The sequence below is a fragment of the Saccopteryx bilineata genome, chromosome 3 (assembly GCF_036850765.1).
Source record: "Saccopteryx bilineata isolate mSacBil1 chromosome 3, mSacBil1_pri_phased_curated, whole genome shotgun sequence".
Lineage (NCBI taxonomy): Eukaryota > Metazoa > Chordata > Mammalia > Chiroptera > Emballonuridae > Saccopteryx > Saccopteryx bilineata.
Genome location: NC_089492.1, coordinates 86,634,991 through 86,659,067, shown reverse-complemented (window position 1 = coordinate 86,659,067; position 24,077 = coordinate 86,634,991). Strand labels below are relative to the sequence as shown.

General features: G+C 41.4%; 1 protein-coding gene across 2 annotated transcripts in view; it reads right to left on the bottom strand.

Annotated features, from left to right (window-relative positions):
- BABAM2 (BRISC and BRCA1 A complex member 2) overlaps nucleotides 1-24,077 on the bottom strand; it is a 406,860-nt gene that overhangs the window by 66,385 nt on the left and 316,398 nt on the right. For both annotated transcript variants that reach the window (XM_066266796.1, XM_066266797.1), the window contains exons 8-10: nucleotides 20,224-20,323; nucleotides 16,542-16,612; nucleotides 13,787-13,869 (exon numbers count right to left, since the gene is read on the bottom strand). In XM_066266796.1, the coding sequence (XP_066122893.1) occupies nucleotides 13,787-13,869; nucleotides 16,542-16,612; nucleotides 20,224-20,323 (254 nt within the window). The remainder of the gene's footprint in view (nucleotides 1-13,786; nucleotides 13,870-16,541; nucleotides 16,613-20,223; nucleotides 20,324-24,077) is intronic.

The window sequence follows — 24,077 nt, the reverse complement described above, 5'->3', positions numbered from 1 at the left end:
TATATAAAAATTCTCCTGTGATTTGCTTTTTCTAATCAACATTAGGTTTTTTTTTAAGATTTCATCTTTATTATTTTTAGATATATTTTTGTCATTTTCACAATTGTATAATATTTCATGAGGAGAGTTTAACACTTTATCCATTCCTTCATCAGTAAGGATTTGGATTTTTTTCTCTAGTTTTTAACCACAACTAACAACACTACTGTGACTAGTGTTATGTGTCCCTCAGGTGTTTTGCCCCTGGGAATAGCCAAACCCATTTCTCAGCTTCCCTGCAGTGAGGTGGAGCCAAACGACTGTACTCTGACCCACGGACTATGGATGGGAGGAATAAATGTGACTTCTAGACCTGGCCCTTACCTGGCCCTCTCCCCCCTACCTGCTGGCCGGGGCAGAAGGTGTAGGGGAGGCTGCTGAGCCCATGGGGGTGGTGGAGACAGAAGCAGCCAGGTCCTAGAAGGCCTGCATGAAGTAGAGACTCCCCCGACTAATGACCACTACGATGGATACCACAAGACAAACCTTTGTTGTGTGAGCTCCCGAGGTCGGGTTGCTTGTTACAGCAATGTGTCAACGTTAATACTGTGTTGTTGACACTGTACTAGAGTTCACGGTCACCACTGGAGGGAGGAAAGTCGGTAAAGAGTATACAGGATCTCTCGCCATTATCGTTTACTCTTACATGTGAATCTACAATGATCTCCAAATAAAAAGGTTTTAAAAACTTTGAAAGACTGTATGGTAAATACGGAGAAATATTAACAAAAGTAAAAAGGCGGTTTCTCTGTTTCTGGAAAACAAAAGTAAAGGGGCATCAGGTACAGAGGACAGTCCTTAGACCCAGATGTGTGGCCCAATGCAAACCCTTTTCCCTTGATTTCCTCACTGTAAAAACAAGGGCAATACCTGCCCTCCGCCTTCATGGGAGTCTTGGAGATTCAAATTAAATGGGATGGTACGTGGGAAAGTACTTTGAAATACTGGAAAGTCTGATACAGGATATTGAAGAAACATTTCTAATAACAACTTGGGAATGACAAAAGCATGATATAAATCCCACCTAAGTTACTAAGAGCTGGAGAGCTGCAGGGGCTGAGCCTCGGTGCTGACTCAGTAACCAAGATCATGGAGGGGGGGGGGAACTGCACGTCTGCGGTAACAAGACATCAGAAATACCTGCTCCAGGTACTGTCGGGGTGTGTAATATGCTACTTTTCAAGTAATAAATTAGAACATTAGGAATATACACTTGTATTAAGTTTAAACACATAAAGAAACTGCTGCTGAATTTAAACAACTAATAAAAGTGACAGGAAGAAGAATAGGGTAGACAGAGCAGAGCTGAGCGTGAGACTTTTTCACAGTGTGTATTTTTTTAACTAGATGAATGTATTGCCTAGTCAAACAATAAAATAAAAACATATTAAAGGAACATTCTTAGGGAGGGTCCCTATATATTTTTTCGTGTAGGGGAGGGATAGTACTCTTTGTTTTCCTCAAAGCCTTGGTTCCAGTAGCAGTAAGCTGAGTGTTATCACTGAGGGTGTGCGTGTGTGTGCGTGTGTGAAAGAACAAACCCGCAAATGCTGGAGAATTTTGGCCAAGCCCTACCTCCTTCTTGTTCCCTCCAAGTTGGAAATAACCAGAGTCATGGGGGTGGGGGGTCTGTAGCAGCTACCCCTGCTTTTCAATTTTCTGTCCCTTAGTTTACTTTGTTTAAGAACATTTATAGATATATCATTACCTTATATGGGAAAACTGAGACTGACCTAACTCACTCGACAGGACAAACTGAGATCAGAAGTAGAAGCTGAGGTCTTTACTTCCACTTCTGTATTAAACCGCCAGTTAGTATCTTTCTGGGTTAGAGGGAGCTTAAAAAAGGAATGCTCTTAGGGTAGCTTCAAAGACTTTCTAGTTGTTAAACGAATCGAACTTGAAAAGCTGAAATCAAGAAGCGATTCTGATTGTTGTCGGTTTTCTGTAGCCCCATGATCTCTGGAATAGAGAAAACAATGCTTGATGTTGGAGTAAACTGTCTTTGAACATGAGAGTGTATAGTCTCTTTCTGTTTACCCACTGTGGAGTCCACTGAGCCTGCAGTCTTGGGCTGTTCACCTCCCAGAAGTTTGGGCCTTTTAAATTAATCTGTCCTCTTGGTTAGAGCCCAACTAAACATGTTTTCATCTTCCTGTATACACAGTGTTCAGGCACTGTCCCATGACATGGCTCCTGCTTTCTCACCGACTGACTGTGGCGGGACAGTGTGAACGACGGGTTTCGGCCCATTCCATTCTCCCACCATAGAACAAAAGCGATGCCATTTGGAGATGCTTTCTCAAGACCACAATTCATTTCTGAGGTCTCAATCAAACAACTGCGTAAGGATAAACTTTGAAATTCTTTTAATTTGTCTGATACAGGAGGCAGTTTACAATTTATATGAGGTTTCCAAGCTACAGCCAAATAAAAAATAAGAAATATTAGCATAAGCCAAAAGGATTAAAAAAAAAAAGACAGCATTCACTGGTAAAAGCCTCAGGGAATCTGAGTATAATACACATATACTGCGAGTTTCTTTGGAAAAGGAACATGTCCCATTCAGCCCTGTATCTTCAGCATTCAGAATGGTGCCTACACAAAGGACATGCTTAAATGTTCATGGAGTTAAATTCAGAGGTGACCTGAAAGTACATAAAAAGGTAAACCCCAGCTCTACAAATGTTTGGCCTCTGAAGCTAAATAAGACTCCATGCCTAATTTGAAAGACTATGGGAAAATACATGAAACTAAATGTGTATCTTTATTGGGAAACAGACTGAGTGGAGACAATGGTTTTGGTCAGAGATTGCTGGGTGGCTGGTATTTAAAATGTGAATGTAATCACTAGTTCCCTGGCCTCAATCACACCGACAGTCCTTTTTGCAATCACCTGCATGCAAAATTTGCTGATCAGTGGAGGGTACTATGGTTTCCCTGGAGACAGGGAATCCTTAATCCACCTTTTCAACACTAGGGAGAGTTCAAAAGACTCACAGTACAAAGAAACAGAGTCACAGTTGGGGCCATCAGAAGTAACACTGGGGAATCCTGTAGTACCTCATTTGCAGAAAGGAACTAGGAATTAGGACCCTTACCCACCATGTGTACCAGGGCTGGGATTCTCCTGACCATATACATACCTAGGGTCTTCTAATTGTTATTGTCAGAAGAGACAATATAGTGTTGTACTGCGCTCCTCTGCCTCTTTCAAATCATGGCGTGGACTCAGAAAAAATGGTGTGATTTTATGGCAATTGGGAAAAAACATGCAAAGTTAGCAGACACTACTGACCATGAGGTCCAGCTCCGCCAGGCACGGAAGTGACAAGAAGCCTGCCTGTACCCTACCCCCACCCCAGTGGTGTGCCTGGCACATGGACTGGTGAACTGCTGGGAGTAAGAGTTCTGGAATCAAAGCATCTTAGTTCAAACGCTCTTTCCTTTAACTACTAGCTGTGGGACTTCTGGCAATTACTCTACTGCTAAGTACTCTAGTTTCCGCAAATGTAAAGCGGGGTAAGGAGCCAGCCAGCTATAGGACTTCTGAGAGAATGATACGAAATTATGAGTGTAAAGTACTTAACACAGTACTTTGCACATAGTGAGCACTCAATAAATGACATTATTTATATAAAACAATGATATTACTATTATTATCATCACTAAAAGTCACTTATCTCAGTGACCTTTGATTGAAAATAGGTTAGAGAAAAAATACCAGTGTGACCGAGACTGAACAAAGGTTGCCAATAAAATAACTGCTTACTAATGACTATATTTTTAATTTGTTCATTTCCAAAGTTAGGGTAAAATATGCAAAACATAGGACCATTTTAAGTGGCATTAAGCATATCCATCACCATCCCTTTCCAGAACAATTCTTCAGCATCCCAAATTGAAGCTACCTATTAACAATTCCCTAGTCCCTGCCTCCCCACTCCCTGGGAACCTCCATTCTACTTTGTCTCTATGAATTTGACTACTCTAGGGACCTCATATAAGTGGAATCATATAGGATTTGTTCTTTTATGTGATGAATTGTTTTGATTTCCTTCGCCCTTAGCTGCCTGAAGGCAAGGGTTTAAATTTAGCCAAGGGTCATTCTCAGTCCAGAAGTCACTCCTCAAAGACTCGGCCAGGCCATCTCAAGAGTTTGAACCACTTCACTGGGAGAAACATTATCAACAAAGTTTCAAGTTCCAAACTAGATCCTATACAGTGGGAAGTATGACTAAATCCTTTCGCTAAGGTTTTGTTTAGTTAGGCCAAATTGTTGTGAATCATCCAAACAGGGGATGACCAGGGGTTTCTAGTTTGGAATGAACTCCAGGTTAAGCTGCTGAGAGTCTCCACCTTACATTTGTTTTATGTGAATGTTCACACATTCATTTTTCACCATTGGACATCCAGTGCCTTACATAAAACCCAACATATCCCAAACTGGGTGCAATGTTTCTACATCTGCTCCTCATAATATAATTCCTGCTTCAAATGCTGGCATCATCAGCTACCTAGATGCCAAAATAAGAAACATGTGAATCATCCTAAATTCTTCTTAGTCCTTCACCTTCTTGTGATTAATCACTCAATTCTGCTGGCTTTGCTTCCAAAATATTCCTTGAAACATTTTCTTCCCTCCATTCCTAGTATGGCTGCTCTAGTTCAGGGTAATCATCTTTTTAGGTTTCCTGGTTCCCATTCCAAATCATCTTCTATATAATAACAAGTAGTCACTTTTTTAAAAAGCAAATATATATACCACTTCTTTATAAGAGTTACTTTCTTTCATTGCGTTAGATGCCTTGCTGGTTTGCAATTTATTGATTTCAAAGCAGCTGCATAAACTTTTAAGTTAAAATCACTGCATTTTCACGACTTTCTTTGATCGGATAAACTCACTTTAGCAATTACTTTATAATTACAGCTGCAAGAATCATACAACATAGATAAAAGGTACAGATGGAAGTCATCACAAGAAGTCCTATCAGGTCATTAAAAAGATGTCACACAAACCCAAGGTATTAGAATGAAGAGAATATTTCCAATAAAGATTAATGAAATAAATTCTCAAATCAGTACCAGAAACAACTAAAAATGATTTCTGGAAATAAACTATAAAGACAAAACGCAAGTTTCCATCTGAATCAAAACAGTGGCAGTGGTCACTGAAGGACTGGAGTTACCCGCCCTGTGAACGGAGCACATGGTCTGCTTGTGTGTGTGTGATCAAAGACAAACATCGCTTTGCCTAGCAGAGCTAACCACTTCCAAGGAAGTCCAGGATAAAAATTAACCAGAATGTTCAAGCATCTAAAGGACCCAATAGGTCTCATAATCAAAGCAAAAGGCATTTAGAAAGTAAATTTTCTTTTATCTTTTTCCATATCCTCTTATCGTTTTGAACAATTACAGAGAACCAGATGGTTTCACTTTTTGTTCATAATCAATTTTACTTCTGACTGCTTTGATAGCTATTATTACTACTAGAAAAAACACAATTAAACCACAAATCTTTATATATGCCTAATCTGAGGCAAACACATTAATTCTAAAATAATATTACACTTTTTACGGATTTGGTTTGAAATAAATTCTAATATGTAACATTATGGTTTCTAATTTTAGTCACTTTACTGACACTGACCTGTGCTTCAAATCTATTGATATAAACATACGATTTGTATCCCAAAAGTATGCAAGTTTTGAGAAACCTCATAGTTTTGGTTCTCCTGGATTATCTAGCAGCCATCCTGTGTGTTGCTGCTAACTACCATATCTGTCATTGTTTCTGTGGTCCGCTTGGCTCAGGAACTGAGCAGTAACTACTATGTAGCTTTGCCTTTGAGTGGGGAGGCGACAGTGGTACATCAATGCAAATAATTCCCGTGGTTATACTGGCAATCACAGAGCCTGACAAAACAGAGCTTGGCGGGAACATTTGGAGCAATAAACAGAAGCTTCTGATTTTTACTTAGAATTTCAAAAGCCATCCTAATTTTATTAGCCTTTATTATGGGCCTATAAGAAAAGAATTATTTAAATGACCAGAAGAATTAGCCTGAAGTTGTCAATATCCTCTAGTTTGGGAGAGAGGAGGAGTCTTACCAGAAACTGAGCTCTCTTGAAAAACAAAATAACTGTTTTCTGTACTTATTCTAAGCCTAAAACTAATGAACAAATGAATGAATGAAAAGATAAAGACAAATACCAAAAGAAGAATATTAAGACATCTGTGTGAAATTTAAAATAAAGAAAAAAAATCAGAGTAAGAAACTCATCATCCACTACCAAATAAACCCTGCCACCTCCTTCTGCGGCCACCACAACAACTGTGCAATGGGGGAACGGAGCCGCCGAAGTCCTGGGTTCTAAGACAGCCATTCCAAAGACACACTGGAAATAGAGCAAAATACAGAGAGAATTTTTTATTCTTTTAATTTACTTGGAAAATATAAAATTATTTATAGTAATAATAGCAAAAGTTGTATTGTTATGTTTACATTATAACATGTAGACGTAATACATGATAATAAGAGCACAAAGAAGGGGGTGAAGGGACAAAGTTGTTGTTTTACCAGAATTAAGTCACTACTAATCTGAAGTAGATTGTGTTAATAAATTAAAGATGCATTTTGCAATCTCTAAACATACCACTGAAGAAAATAACTCAAAAAGTAGCTAAAGCCTGACCTGGCGGTGGCGCAGTGGATACAGTATTGGACTGGGATGCAGAGGACCCAGGTTCAAGACTCCGAGGTCACCAGCTTGAGCAAGGACTCATCTGGTTTGAGCAAAAAGCTCACCAGCTTGGACCCAAGGTCGCTGGCTTGAGCAAGGGGTTACTCAGTCTGCTGTAGCCCCATGGTCAAGGCACATATGATGAGAAAGCAATCAATTAACAACTAAAGTGCCACAATGAAAAACTGATAATTGATGCTTCTCATCTCTCTCCATTCCTGTCTGTCTGTCCCTATCAATCCCTCTCTCTGACTCTCTCTCTGTCTCTGTAAAAAAATAAAATAAAAAAATTTTTTTTTGAAATTTATGATTATTTATTTATTTATTTATTTTTATTCATTTCAGAGAGACAGAGGAGATACAGAAGGGGGGGAGGAGCTGGAAGCATCAACTCCCATATGTGCCCTTGACCAGGCAAGCCCAGGGTTTCGAACCAGCGATCCCAGCATTTCCAGGTCAATGCTCCATCCACTGCGCCACCACAGGTCAGGCCAAATAAAATAAAATTTAAAAGAAAAAAAAGTAGCCAAAAATATCAACAGAAGAATTAAAGTGGTACATTAAAAACATTTGTCTGAATTGAAATAAGGTGATAAAAGAGAAACAAAAATGGAACGAGACAAACAGAAAACAAATATCAAAATGGCAGAGCCAAATCTAACTATACCAATAATTACATTAAATGTCAATGCATTAAACTCTCCAATAAACAGAAAAGATCGTTAAAATCTGCAAAAGCAAAACCCAATCATATGCTATATACAAGAGACACACTTTAGCCCAAAGACCTCTCCAAAAAAGGTTGAAAGCAGTGGGTGAAAAAGATTTACCAAGTAAACAAACATAGAACTGGGATGGGTATATCAATACCAGATGAAATTGATTTTAAGAGAAGTAATATCATGAGACAAAGAGGGACATTCCATAATGATAAAGAGGTCAATACATCAAAAAGATATAACAATTATAAATGTACATGTACCTAACAACAAAACCAATAGAACTGAAAGGAGAGAGGGCCTTCCAGCAGCTGCAGTTATAGCTCTTTCCAGCTTCTGATAACCATGCTCTCCTCTTGCCCATGCAGGCCTAGGGAAGGTAATGACTCACTGCTGCTGCTAACCATCCCTTCTGGTTTTTTTTAACCCCATCCATACCTTTGAACACAGTCCTTCCATTGAATTCTCCTTAGTTACCTGTGTGATGTGTCATAAGTTTCCAGACAGGACCTTAACCTAGACAAAATCCAAACTCTCTGTCTTGGTTTGAAAGAGACTAGTAGTTGCTTATTAAATATCCATTCTCTCTCACTCAAAGAATTTCGATTTTTAGTTGGGCATTTACTGCTCAAGCTAAAGAACTACACTTCCCAGCCTGCCTTAGCTCACATGCTGAGGCCACATGAACTAAGTTCTGGAACAATGAGATGTAAGGGGAAGTGGTGCAATTTTTGGAAGTGACAATAAATAAAGTTTGTACCCGTCTTCTATTTTTTCCTATTCTGTCACTGTGTGAATGGGATGGCTGGAGCTCCAACAGCTTTCCTGGGCTATAGGAAAGAAAGCCACACCCAGAGGATGGGGGAGTAAAAAGCCTGAAGGAACCTGGGATCTGTCACTCCAGCCCTAGCCTGCCTACCTATACATGAGTAAAAAATAAATTTCCATCTTTTTGTTATTTTTCAAGTGTTTATTACTACTTAATCCCGGTACACAGGGCCCATGAGGCACCAGCTGATCTGGGACTTTCTAACCTTGTACAACTCTCTCTGTGCTCACTGTACTCCAGCCACACTTGCTCACGCAAACTCTGCTGCCTTGAGCAGCTCTTTGCACAGCAGGCTTCATTCCCTGGAATCTCTTTCCTTGACTCTTTAAATGGCTGCTCATTAAGGTCTCAGCTGCAACGTCACCTCTTATGGGCGCTCTTCCCTGACCATCCTAACAATGGCTCCCCTCCTTAGCCTCGTTCTTTCATAGCACTCTGCTTTGTTCCATTATGGGATTGGTCATTTGAAATCTATATAGGTGTTAGCTTACTTCTTTATTACCTGTGTGTCAATAGACTTCATTAAAAAAAAGTCTCTCTCTCTCTCTCTCTCTCTCTCTCACTTTTCTGTGTGTATATCATATAAAGTTCTCTCTGGCATATATCACTTTGTGCCTTTGCTTACAATAGGCAACCTCACAAAATATTTGCTTTAAAAAATACCACTGTACTTTAATCCTATCTCTTTTCTCAACAATTAAACCAGGGTTTGGCAAGCTTTTTTTGTAAAGGATCAAAGAGAAAATATTTTAGCTGTTACCATCTCTGTTACATAGTTTCTGTCTTTGTATTTTTTTCCTAACAACACTTTAAAAGCATAAAACCCACCTTAGCTTGAGGGACGCATAAGAACAGACTGAGGATGAGATTTGGTCCACAGGCTATAGTATGCCAACCCTTGTGCCAAACTAAGTATCTTAAGATCAAGCCTGAGTTATTAACTTCTATCCCCTGGCACCCCGGCACAGTACTGAGCACAGAGTAGGCTCTAGATAAACTCTGATAAATTAGTTAGATTAGGAGCAGAGAAGAGAAAAAATGTTCAGATAGGTATTTTATCAGGGAAACATGGCCTATGGTCCAGGTTGGATGACTCAAAGGGTCAGGCACCAAGAATTTACAGGTAATAGGAAAAGTCAGTTTCTCATTCAGCCACCGACCCTCTCTTGCCTTGGAAGTCACAGATCTCAACAGCCTGTGCTTCTAAGCAGAACCCCTGTTGCCTTAGCCAGCTGCCTCGTGCCAGTGCAGCTGACAGGGACCCATGAGAAAGAGCCGGTGTTCTACCCGGTGGCTGTTTTTGTTCTGTGTCTCTGGGTTTCTGTGCCTTGCTATCCAGTTCTCTTGTCACCCAGCATTCTGAAAAGCTCTAGCTTACAGAAAATATCTACCTCTAGAGGTAAAAACAGCTTGGCAAATACAGAATTACTACATAACCACTATACATAATTATAACATGATGGCCAGGAAACCTTCCTGAAAACCATTTCTGGACGAGAGCAAGTCCCTGATCCTACTGTGATTCCAACTCTTGCGATCCATGGATAATGGATGAAGAAAGGAAAAAATAAATAAGTGGATAAAAAAGGCCCATGGCCATAATCACAGCCACAGTCCCCACTCCTGGCATCACTAGGATGCCAGGAAGTGGGAGATCTCCTGAGAGATCCCAGAACGGGTGCATTTCCCCCCAGGGCATGACTGCTTCCGCACTCGCTGGCAGCCTGAGGTCAGAGCCTTCCGTCTCCAGAGAGGAGAGCCTCTGTCACCTAGCATCCAAGATGCTCAGAGTTACTGCCAGCACCTGCCCTCCTGGCAGTCCCCTGCCCAGGCCTGGGCAGAACGGGGGAGGGGAGCGGGGATGTTATCTGGGCTCCTTCCAGGTCTCCCACCTCACAGAGTAGTGGAGCCAGCCACAGGAGAGGTTCCATTTCTCTGTACCCCTTGCTTCCTTTTCACGTTCTTGAGATCTGAGAATAATCCACTGCAATGTTCTATCACTGAGTCTCTGCCACGCCATATTCACACCCCCATCTTCATGGGAAAAAACGGGGAACAAGTGGTCCCTTAGGTGCTGTAACCAAACAAGCAGATGCTTCCAAAGGAAGGTAAATGTCACAGGCATGACTGCATAAAATACACGATCTAACCAAGCTTCATTCTGGTGCAGCAAGACCTAGATGTAAGAAAGAAGCAAAAATGTGGAAGCATTTATTTAAAGACAGGCTGTGAGTTAATAATGGAGCAGGAAACAGCATCAAAGTCCCCTGACTCAGTGACGAGGTCTCATCTGCCAGAAGAGCCCAACGTGGGCAGTGACGCTCAGAGACAAGAAGCGAACAGGCAGGGGCGGAAAGGCACCAACAGCCTGAGGAAACACTTTGGTGAAAGTACATTAAACAAATCCCAAGGTCCCTGTAGCTGTTCCAATGAGTGCCTGGGAGTTCTATGTTCTGAGTAAGCTAATCAATACTAAGTGAAAATAGGATTTGGGGACTTGACTTTGCATAGACGTCTGACTTGGAAGAGCTAAGACAGGAAGGTGGAGGAGACGTAAGAAATACTGGCCAGGCCCTGGCCGGTTGGCTCAGCGGTAGAGCGTCAGCCTAGCGTGCGGAGGACCCGGGTTCGATTCCCGGCCAGGGCACACAGGAGAAGCGCCCATTTGCTTCTCCACCCCTCTGCCGCGCTTTCCTCTCTGTCTCTCTCTTCCCCTCCCGCAGCCAAGGCTCCATTGGAGCAAAGATGGCCCGGGCGCTGGGGATGGCTCTGTGGCCTCTGCCTCAGGCGCTAGAGTGGCTCTGGTCGCAATATGGCGACGCCCAGGATGGGCAGAGCATCGCCCCCTGGTGGGCAGACCGTCGCCCCTGGTGGGCGTGCCAGGTGGATCCCGGTCGGGCGCATGCGGGAGTCTGTCTGACTGTCTCTCCCTGTTTCCAGCTTCAGAAAAATGGAAAAAAAAAAAAAGAAATACTGGCCACATGGTGCCACAGAGAACATATTCTGGGGAACGAGCTTCCAAAGGGAAAGAACTGAGCTGGTCCTGAAGGCACAGAGAAGAAAGCTGACAGGAGGTGAGAGGTCAGTGTTCTCTCATCCTGGACATCACTCTTGCTAGCCTCCATTGAGTTGCATGTAAAAAACACAGGTTAGAATGAGCAGGGCCAAGAATATCCTTTTCCCCCTTAGATCTGATATAATTTGGCATGAGTTGTTTGTTTTTTGTTTGTTTTTAAGCAGACACATAGTGAGGAACCAAAGTTTCAGGGAAGAGTTGAGATTTCATGCCACTTTGGGATAAAGAAACTAGTTGAAGCATTCGTCTCATTTAATGTTTACAAGTGTCTTCTGTGTCCTTCCCTCTGTGTCCTTCTCCACAGCCACTCTGGGAGGGCTCTGAGTGTTGCTACCACCACGTGAGGCAGGGCACAGGCCCCTCTTGCTGAGCTGAGCTAGGGGACTCACAGCAGACTCATCACCCAGGCACCTGTCCAGGGTCACGAGAGACAAACCAAGGATGCAGTCAGGATTCGGGGTTGGGTTCACAGGCTAAAACAGGGTCACGGGCATCGGGATGGTAGGGCGACGTGGATATGGCACATAGGAAGTGAGGTCTCTCAAGGGAATTACGACTCAGAATGGAAAACCAAAGCAGCGACACAAAATCAGAATCAAAAGTGGTGACTGGAAGTACCAGTCAGGCCACAGAAGATGGAGCAAAGAGCCCCTGACCCAGCCACACTCTCCCACCTGGCCCTGTGCTGTAGGTTACGCTTTATACGCCGATGTCTCCACTGGACTTAAATAGGTCCCCGTGTACATATGAGAACACTAAAGTAGGGGAGGCTTGTCCTAGTAATTTGAACAAAGTCATTTAATTAGTTGGAAGTACACCCAAGATTAAACTCTTCACCGCCCCAACTCTGTTTCCCCCACCCAAATTCCTCTGCCTCCCCCCACCCAAATCATGACAATAAAAAATGTTTACCTGTGACCATGATTAATATTATACAAATGATATTCTTTCCTTTTTCAGATGCATTTGAAAAGATGGTCCCAATGTACGACTCAATGTATAGAGAAGGGGCTCAATACAAAGCATGCATAAGGTAGCTATCCTTGGGAAACACCTACAGGGCAGGGAGAGCCAAGTTCTCACAAGTATCGCCACCCCTCAGTTATCTCTATGGAGCTAGGGTAAGGGTTTGAGTAGAGGTTTCTTCCCTCTGCCACGATGGCCGTTTCAGTGTTTCTTCCCTTACTATCCATTGGTACGAAATCAGGAAAGACAAACTTATTTTAGAACTATTTTAGCCTAAGCAAACCACAACCAAGAAGGTCAATCTGCTAGGGAAGAGAAATCTCTCCAAATCAATATCTTTACACCATCTGTTGGCTTGGCTAAACATGGCCAAAGTTCCGCTTCCTGTAATAGTTTATTAAGGTCTAGGGTAGTTCTAGCTACCAGGTGAACTCAACCCAAACCCACTGCTTTTCTGTAACTTGACTTGAAAGAGCTGAAACTTCTTTGACTTCAGCTTGAAGATGGCATTTTGCATACCAAATCAATAAAGAATAAAGGTCTTGGTTACTCGCAACTTGAAGCTGGCAGCATGGGTCACTGGTTCTCATAAAACAAAGAAATAAACAAAAGGGACTCTAAGTCAGTGGTTTTCCACCCGCAGTCCTGAACACGGTGGTTAACTCTTATGCAGACTGGCATGAAATTTTTGGCAGACTGGCACCACCAGTCTCTGGACCGGTGGCTGAAAGCCACTGATCTAAATGATCTGTTAAGAGAAAGCTGCACCCGAGTTTCTCACCTGAGTGATTAACGGAACACAGCAAACATTTAAATACACCTACTCTGTGGGATAAAACTGGAAAGTAATGTTGGGAATACATAATAGCATTTCCCCTTTAAGATACATATTATCAAAGTTGTAGACTTTTAACTTAATTAGAATGATAACCAAATGATCCAAAGCAAGTATGTTTTGAGTAATCTTGAAAGTTTTGAGACCTGGTACTGGAAAGATTCTTTGAAACAGAAATCTGTCTCAGGAAGAGTTTTTAAAATGCAGCACTACTGATATTTTGCACACAATGACTGTTTTTTGGTTTGATTTTGGGGGAGTGGGGGGCCTATCCTATGCATTGTAGGATGTTTAGCAACATCCTTGACCTCTATCAACTAATTCCTCTGCCTCCCCCCACCCAAATCATGACAATAAAAAATGTCTTCAGACATTACCAAATGTCCTCTGAGGGGAAAATTACACCTGGTTGAGAACCACTGGTCTAAAGATATTTCTCTTCAGAACCGCACAGTAAATATACTAAAGTGAAAGAAACCAAGTCAGGACTCTAAAGGTTCTCCCAACTCCTTATTAAATGTGGTTTTTAGTACATTTTCAAATGTATGCTGTCATGTTAGTGGCAGAAGTTTACTCACTGTGCACAAGAAAACAAAAATCTTTCCACATCAGCAGCAGAGTGAGTTTCGTAAAGCCTTCTGCATCATATTCCACGACACCTCTAAGAAATAAAAACATACACACACACACACACATACATACACACACACACGCACACACACACACAAACAACTCATAAATATAAGGTATAAAAGACACAGAACCAAGTAAAGAATCTATTCGTTGGTCAGGGTCACTGACTCAGACGCAGGTACGGCAAGGGAGTGTACCACAGGAAGGACGTGGACTGGGGAGGGCCGTGTCTAGGCTGAAGCTCTAGCGTCGCCATTCACTATCTATTATGATCTCGGGCAAATCACTTAACCTTTGGAGCCTTAGTTTCCTCATCTGTCAAACAGCCATAGTGATGTTTCCAAACTTCATTGCCGGGTTGTGAAAAACAAATAAGATAAATCATAAAATGCTATGCGAATGTTAGTCACCAGTCATGAGAAAAAGGACAAATTGAGAAACCAGGTCAGCAATGACACTACTGTCTGTATAGTGACTGTAAGTCTCACTTTCACAGAGGCACTAAACAGTAATAAGTACTGACAATATTACTAAGTTTAGGGTTATATATTATTTTCTTCCAAAGTAGTTGAAATCCTTTCTCTTGTGTCCCCCTGTCCTCCCCACCAGGTGCAGGACTAAGTGGGAATGTTAGCTGGGTAGGCACCGGGTTCAGGTGGGATGTGCACACTCCTGTGTGCAGGGAGAACAGCTCCCGACTGCGGAAGGGGCTGGGCAGGACTCTGGGAGGCTCACCTTCCCCATTTCCTTCGAGAGCTGAGTGCTGGGGGGGGGGGGGGGTTGGGGCGTCATCATAATGCAACAACACTAACTGCACCCTGAGGACACGATTAATGTTCTCTCTCATCCATACAAGCCAGTCTTTGCTGTCCTTAGAGATGCCTTCTCCCTGGCTGAGTCATGCCAGTCAGACCATTAATACTGATGGCCTCACATTCAAGTTCATAAATAAAGAAATAGTTGCACTGGTTGTACAGGTAAAGGAGCTAAGACACTGAAGGCTAAGTGATTTGCTCAAAGACTGCTTGTATGTCATCCAGATCTTCTGCATTAAGTCAACAATTTATTCACCAGTTAATACTGCCTTTCTTGAATTTATAGCTAACTCAGTACTTTACAACACTGATACCTAAATTTTTTAGCTCCTGCATCTTGTAAGCAAAAACAAGCACAGAATCCTTTTCGTCATGTATATGTATAATACAGTAATACAGTAGTCTTTGTATAGAATGTAGTTGTACATAGGTATTACTGTATTTTATGCATAATAAAACACATACAAAAATGTGCATAAAAATGAGATTTAGAAATAAATGTAATGCAACTTTCATGTTTTTCTTGTACGACAATGGGGTGAGGTGGGACACTAGCTCCTGTGATATGTGTACCATCTTTAGTGCTGGCTCCCTCATTTTCAATTATATATACTAAACACAGTCTTACTCAAAACTGACATATACTAAAGCTCATATTACTCATAAATGGTGTCACTTATTAACCATGGTTTGTATCATAAATACTTTCTCAACATGTTCATAAATAAAGCTGAAAAATATCTTACATATTCAAGACTCACATGAGAGAGTCTGTTTAGATATTGACAGTTCTGTTTTGGAGGCATAAAAAATTCCACTGTGGATAATGAGAAAATTTCTTGAAAATGTTTTGAGGAGTCAGAGCTTTCGCTTATAATTATGCCCTAGCTTATAAAATCCTATACTGGGGGATGGCTAACCTTAGTTTTCATTTCATTTTCTCTTTCCTATTCCCACTTTCCTTTTGTCTCCATTTCTTCATTTACTTGTTTAAATTTTTAATTTTGTGTTATGGTATCTATGTTCATATATTATAAACCTTCTCTGGACTATGGTGGGCTGTGACCAGACCACCGAAACCCTCGCTTCTTCCCACCCAATGGGTAGAATGACCCATCTTCAAAGCAGCCAGTGAGGAAAAGGTACCCCCCCCCCACCTGAGCTGGCCCTGAGGAGGAGCTGGGTACGGCCTCTGCTGTCACATGTGGGGACAGAGCTGCACAGCAGCAATATGACGGAAGGAGCCACAGGGGCCAGCAGCAAGAAGAGATGTCCATGCTGTCCTGTAGTGACATGCTGCCCTTTTCCCTTGCAGTGCCTTCTCCAGCCCCCGACCCCAAGTAGGCGTCATCGGTGCAGCATTATCAGGAGTGGGGTCCTATCAGGAGACCCGGGTCCTGAGAACTGGGGCTCCCACCCTGGCTCCATCTCTTCCAGGTGTGCAACCTCCGCTGGGGCGTGACACTTCTCAAGCTTTCGGGGTTTTCTCAGTAAGACCTGCCTGGTTGCCTCATGATGACTGGGAGCTGAGGGAGGTGACAGTGTCGTGCACACTGTGAAGGGCTCTCTAACTAGCAGGTATGGCGACTATTGTTCCTGCTGGGCTTGGAGATGGTCACGCTGCTGCCTCAGGGAAGACAGTTCATATACCAGAACAGAATCAAACAGGTAAAATGCATGCTGTCAGGTTCTGAACAACGCCTTTCTAATAATTGTATGTGGGTCAATTTCAACTGAAAATGGAATCTTCATGAAAGTTCTCGGAACTATTTCTGGATCAGCGTTGCGTCTTATCTCTTAGGTCAATGGATTATGACTGCATCGCACATTAGGGTCATCAGGAAGTGAGGGCATTGCTGACATATGGTTCAAGCGAAGAACTTACGTGCCAAAGTGACTGAGGAAAGCAGCAATGTACTCTCTTCGTTTGTGATATCCTTGAATCACATACTGCACCTGGAATAGAAACCCGAAGCTGAGAAATTTTTAAATGCTTTATTATGAAAAGTTTCAAAGATTCAGACAAGTAGAAGTAATAGTAAAATGAACAGCCGTATTCCCGCCATCTCTATTCAGTAACTGTGAATGTTTTGTCTAGTTGCTGCACCTAGCCAGCTACCTACCTAGCAATCTATCAATCAATCTTGCTGAAACATTTCAAAGGAAATTAGAGACAGCGTGATAGTTCACCCTAAATACTTCAACACGCATCTCCAAAAAACAAGACATTTTCCTGCATAATCACAGTATCATTATTGTATCCAAGAAATTCAGCAATCATTCTTTGAATTTATCTAATATCTTGTCCATCATCAAAATTAAAAAAAAAAATTTAAAGCAGGGTATACTCAGTCAGGGTTCAGGAGATTTAATCTAGAAAGTCTTTTAATCTAGAATAACAGTACCCAGTAAGGTGGTGTCCACGTGTTTATGTGTGTGCCTGCACATCCATAAATCACATTGACTTTTCAAAGAGATCAGGCAAGTTATCTTGAAGAATGTTCTGCATTTTAGATTCACTGATTCTTTCCTTTTTCCACTACCCTCTGTATTTCCTATGAATTGAAAGAGTTAATAGTGTAATTAATTAGATTCAGGTTAAATATTTTTGGCAAGAAAATTTTATAGCAAGTACTGGGTTTGATCATTGGTTAAGGTAATGACAGCCAGATCATCCATTGTAAAGGGATGTTTCCCCGTTGCTGTAGTGAGTAGTAATCCATGAGTGTACATCTCAAAGCATGTGAAGATCTAGTTCCCATTACCTTTCACCTAATGGTTTTAGTATCTATTGGAAATCCTCGTCTGAATCAATTATTTCATTAGGGCCTGGAAAAAAAAAAGGGTGACTTTTAAATTCTGTCATTTCTTCTACATTTATCAAATGGGATTCTCTGTAAAGAGCTTCCTCTCATCAAACAGGACTATTTGGTTATCCTAAGCTACAACCCCTATTGAAAACTCAGGATAAGCGCTGGCTGGGTAGCTCAGTTAGTTAGAGGGTCATCCCAAAATGCCAAGGTTGCAGGTTTGATGTCCAGTCAGGGCATGTACAAAAACTAATCAATGAATGCATAAATAAGCAGCACAATAAATCGATGTTTCTCTTTCTCTCTCTCTCTCTGCTTCCTCTCTTTCTCTGCTTCCTCTTTCTCTAAAATCAATACATTTTTTAAAAAACAAAATAATGCTTAATTCTTTCTTTTTAAATTCCTAATATTCAAAATAAGGAGCATTACAATAGGAGATTTTATTTTGCCTTTTTATTTTTCCTTGTTATCACCAAATGACAGTTTCTATTAAAAAAATGTGGCCCTGGCCGGTTGGTTCAGTGGTAGAGCATAGGCCCAGCATGTGAAAGTCCCGGGTTCAATTCCCAGTTAGGGCACACAGGAGAAGCAACTGCCTGCTTCTCCATCCCTTTCCCTATCTCAATCTTTCTCTCTCTTCCCTCCTCAAATAGTTCAGCAAAATTGGTCTTAAGCACTGAGGATAGCTTCATGGCCTCGCCTCAGGCACTAAAATAGCTTGGTTGCCGAACAATGGAACAGCGGCACAGAGAGCCAGAGCATTGCCTGGTAGGGGGCTTGCAGAGTAGATCCTGGTCAGGGCAAAGGCAGGAGTCTGTCTCTGCCTCTCCGCCTCTCACTTAATAATTAAAAAAATAATAAAAATAAAACAAAATTGTGAACTCAGTAAGTTAGGCATCCATATGAAAGATAGTTATTGACTCATCAGCTTCTAAGATAAAAGTACATTTTTTATAATGTCTTTATAATGGCTGCAAGAAACAGTGGGAGAAAGAGACCCCCCCCCCAGCAAATTGTTTATACTGGATATTGTCACAATGAGTTTCCACTGCGAACAAAAGCTCAAGATAAATTACTTGAAATAACCTTGACACAATTAGTACTGATAGCCATGTTGTACCCTTTAAAAGTAAAACAATTCTATTTATATAATAGGGGTTTATGTCAATTTATAAAAACAGTACTAACTTCACAGGCTTGGTGCAGGATCAGAAATGTTATTTTGGAAAAATAAAAACAGATGATAAATTTGCTTAAGTGGCTTTGTTTAAAAAGGGGATGAAAACAGTTCTGTATACTTGATTTTAAAAACAGAAAACCATTTTAACAGAAACCCACAACAAAACTGGCTATAAAGATAGATTCCAATGTAATTATGGAAATTCATTTGAAGAGATTGTTTCTAAAAGCAACCATACTGTCCTCGTTTGTAGCAAGCAGAAGAACATCAATTTTAAAAGACAAGTAAAATTAATGAAAGGGAACCAGATAAGAAAAACAAACTGATTCTTGTATTTCTGGGGAAATGGTAATTTTTTTGAGAAAAATGTATGACGAGAAATTAATCTCTATTGGAGAGCTTTAAAAAGGCTTTTCTACTCAGTTCTCAAAGACCAAATTTGCATTTTTCTCCATAATATTGGGACACAGATTTGAAGACAGTGCAAAGTCCCACGATGTAAATAAGAATCTTGTCCCCTGCTCAGTTTTGTAGGAGGGCAGAGGCTGGGGCATGCGATCCAATGAGAAGCAGCCACTCTATGAGAGTGAAATACCCCGGAATCTGTGCCAGGCCCACAGGCTGCAGAGCTGCCAGATTTTAGTTTCTCTGACATTCAAAAAATAATATTGAAACCTTTGAAATATAAGTGTACTCTTAAGATATTTTCTATGTAGGAAGGAGCTGTCTCTTTTTTATTTGTTTTGAGATAAGCTATCTTTTGAATGAAAGAGACAAACAAAATATTTATTTTCCAAGGCAATCTGAACAAATCAATAGGAACAAAGAAAACAGCCCTTTGGGAATTAGCAAACTGAGTCAGTCCATGGAGGAGAAGAAAGTCAGTGTTGCTTGGGGATTAATTTCTCCAGTTTTTAGCTAAATACACTGGCTGAACACACTTAAAAAAAAAAAATCTGACAACAACCATTAATGCAAACTCAGCTACTTGCCAATGTGACGGCTCATTAATGCAGCTAACAGAACACTCTAGATAATCTGATGTGCTGGGCCATGAGACCAGCTGACCTAACACCTCCACCCTAGAAGCAAACTGCTCCAAGACATGACAGCTAGAATCAAGAATTGACTATTAAAAAAATGGGTATGGAAAAGCATCAGGAGATGAAGAAAGCTCTAGAGAATTACTCTTAATATTAACTAGTTAATGACAAACACACATACAAATACACATACCTGCATGCAGGCACGGGCTATTGAAAAAGAAAGGAGTTCAAAAATTTTAAGCCATGAGAAGGTGTAAGATCTAGCAAATAACTAGGGTATAATGGGAATTCAAGAAAGGAGAGATACAAATTTAAAAGCTGAAGATGAGACTGGAACAGGCTCCGTAGAAAAGGAAGGAGGGCAAAGGAATAGGGAGAGAAACCAGAGCATGTAATTCAAAGTAGGAAAGGCGGATGTTAGATGGAGACTGAAACTAAGACACAGGGTGAAAAGGATGGTGCTTGCAAGACGATGCTGGAGCGGAGCTACAGTGCGGTGGGGCCTCGCCAGGCTGGGGGCATTACTTTTACCTTGTTGGTGAGCAGGTGGCATACTTGTGGAACGTAATCAATGAGACATCCTCCTCCTGGGAAAGGTGGAATATGAAGAGCTGAGGAGCCTCCAAGTGCACTGAAAGGACAAGAGTACAATGGACACTTTTCTTAGGGCTCAAGCAATTTAAGTGATACCCCCAAACAGATTGGCTTCTCTTACTAAAGTCTACCTACCAACTTCTTGAATTAATGTTGGTAGGAATATGAGCTTTGCTTCATGATTACATTTGTGTATTTCAACCCATTCTGTTAACTCAGCATGTTCATGTTACACATGACTAATAACTAATCATTAATAACTAATGATCCTATCACACAACAGAAAAAATTAGCAAATTTGAATTGATATGGACAAATGTCTTACCAACATTAATGAGTTGTGCCTGTAACTGAAACATAGACTTTTATACTCTTCCTTATGCCCAATTCAGTGATGGGCAAAGATAAGTCATTCATTAAACACCGTTACGGAACTAAACTGGACTGATGCAACATCAAGACACTGCACTGAAGGCACTAGCTCCACAGCTTCCCAGCCTTGTTGCCTTGGGCAACTTCAGCTGGGCTTTACTTCCTCATTTTTAGTGTGAGCCAGGTGGTTGAGGGCTGGCATTGCCAACTCCAGGCTCCACCCAGCCCAGGGAGGTGATGTAAAGGAGTGAAGAGAATTCCACATTTTATGCACAGCAGAGAGGGCTCTCCACTGCTCAGCTGCAGCTCATCTCTGACATGTAGGAACATGAGCCTGGTTATACGGTACCCTAATTTTTCAAGCAACACCAGAAATCCAGATTATTTCATCTCTCAATTTTTAAATAGTGGCAACTAATTAAACACTTTCTGAAATACTGTGCCACCTGGTCCCATGTCTGTGGGCCACTAGGGGTAGGAAGTCTGCAACTAGTCGTCCAAATAAACATTGATATTCAATTCATCTAAACAAGAAGGCACAGCCCCAAATCACTGACCTAAGAACTAAGACCCAACATTGATCCAGTCAAGTTCCCAGAACTTTCATGAAAATCATCCTTTTAGTTTAAGTTAACCAGCATAAGATTATTAAAAGAAATTGTTCAGAACTTTATAGCATGCATTTCATATATCCTTCACCTTGACTTCATCTTCTTTCCTACTCTTACTTTCCATTGGTCCCAATTTGTTTTTCTTAAATCCCTTAATGCTGTGATTATTCATTATCTAGGCCCCATGGCGACAAGATTGTGAAGGGAAGCAAACATTTCCCAGTAACAATCTAGAAGACCCTCACTACATAGTTTGGAGCAGAGACTCAGTCTAGAGCTGGTAGACAGGAAACAATATATGTAACTACTGAAAGGTCTCCAGACCCAGCCTGTCTCTCTGTTGACTACCAACTTCTGAAATTATTTTTTCTGGTAGAAATGAATATTATCTTTATTTATAGGAATGAAAAACCCACAAGCAAAATCCTAGGTGATATGAGGAAGTCAACATGGAATAGAAATAGTCATCAGAGACTTTTTCCACTCAGATGACACCTAAACAGCACAACTCTGACAACTGAAGACATTATCCCAGCATCTGACTCAGGATGACACTCATGAATCATCTGCACTCCACAAATGCACAGAATGAGAAGGAACATCGCTTCCATTTGCTACTCTCGGAGGACACACTGGATCCGATTTAGCCTACCAAACAGGACCAGGAAAATTCCAATGACTTCTTGTAAACTGGAGGAAGGCCTTGTGTCCCCTCTTTTGCATTAAAAAAAGTACACAGAGGGCACACATCTAACCAGAGGTTCCAATGGTACCATTACGATGAAAAACTGATTAAGAAGAAAATTTCACAGTACAAGAAAAATAAGTCCAATATTTATATCCTGTAGTTACTGGTGAAATATCTGTATAACGTTAGAGAATACCAAGGCCCAGGCTTCTCATAGCTTACTTGGCAACAATCCTTAGCATAATGAAATTCAAAAAAATAAAATAATTTGGACAACTTCTTGGAATTGATTGTAATGGGTTCTGACCTGCATGAAATATTATAGGATAAGTTATTAATCATTCATTAAATTGAATATAAGGAATGAACCTAGTCTGTGGATAATCCTTGTAACTGGAGACTCTCTGCTTCTGAAATACAGCCATTAAACAGGAGTTACCTACAATGGTGGGACAAAGCAGAGGTGTGGAGAAATCCAAGACCCCCTGCTGGCTGCCATGCCCACCTCTCTGCATTCTGCTTTTGTGATTACAGAGAATTAACTAACGCTTGCTGCTAGGTGCTTCCTCATTATCTAATTTAACCCTCCACACCATCCAGTGGGGTAGGAATTACCACTGTAGTTTTTCAGGTAAAGGAATAGAGGCTCAGAGAGCAGAAGAAATGCCCCTGGGTTCACACAACTAGAAAGTCAGCCTCCCGGCTGACAGTGGCCATGCTGTTACTGCTGAGCAATGTGCCTCTCTGAGAGCAAGGGGTTTCCTCCTGAAAGCACTACAAGGATGGAAGGAGACAGTCGACTGGCTGTTCGTGAGCTGGGCTGGGATTCCCACGAGGCTAAGGGGCTTCTGGTAGCGCTCCAACCGCCACTAACGCAAGCGCTATGATGTGCATCCTCTTTCTACAATGTGCCACAGAGCACACATTCCTCTCAGCTTTGCTCCTATCTCATCCTCTCCCACCTCAACCATCAAACGACCAGATTCACTGAATCTTGGATGTAAGGGACGCCCACTCCATCAGGTCGAATGTGAGTGACTCTGATAGCTGAACAGGCTAAGCCTCGATGTGTGAAGCTCTTCAGCTACTGTAAGGGATATTTTAAATGAGAGTTTATTTTGAAAGGTCACTCACTGCTCCTTTAGAGGAGTGAGTGACCTTTAACTAGGTACAGTAGTTTCTTAGTTTGTGAGGGTACTGAGCCTGACTCCAAGTGTCACACACTGGGAGCTCTGCTGATACGTGTATAAATATCTGCCTCTTGGGTAAATATTTAATAGCCTGCTATAGCCTGAATGCTGAATCAACAAGGTTAAGTGCCATAAAATAAAAGAGCTATTATGTTTTTAAAGGGTACAAGATGGAGGTAAGACCTTGTGACCTCTAATTATTTAATATTCACGAATCAAAATACATGGGGCTAAAAAAAAAATACGTGGGACTGCGCATGAACAACAGAAAAGTCACTCTATGCAAAGATTCCGGGGCTCACTCAGCTATCCCCAGGAATGCAGGGCTGGCTGGAGAGAAGGCAGAGCCTGACCAGCCCAGAGTGGCTGAGCTGGGGATGCGGAAGGGCAGGCGGAGATGAAAGGGACCACTGGCTGTTGATTCTTCTGATCTCTAGAAGCAGGCGGTGAGAAAGCAGGAAAAATCAACTGGTGTGGCAGAGTCCCAGGCTGAACCTGCGAGGTGAAAGCGGTGAAAAGAGCTGTTCTGAGACAGTACTCTCTATCTCTTTAAGAACTGAAATGAAACAGGAAGTTCGCTGATAATTCTTAGAACTGAAACTGTAGATATAAATTAGAAGGACAAGGCCAGAGTTGAGAAGCCTTTCCAACAATGGGGTTAAACAGACCAAAAGGTAACCAGAAAAGCATTTCCTGTCTCACTAGCTCTAAAAGTCAAGTAGAAAAACTGTCTGTCTTAAATGTATTAATTCTATTGTTTTCCATGCAAAAACTGCTCATAGAGCCCTTTGTGAACCTTGCTTTATTTGCAAATATTCAGAGAATCTCTAATTTTGAAGACTTGCCTTGGTGACAGTGTGACACAGAAAGGAATAGTTTTGAGCATTTTGACATGAAGAAATGCAGGGAGTCACCCTGTCTGAAAGTTTG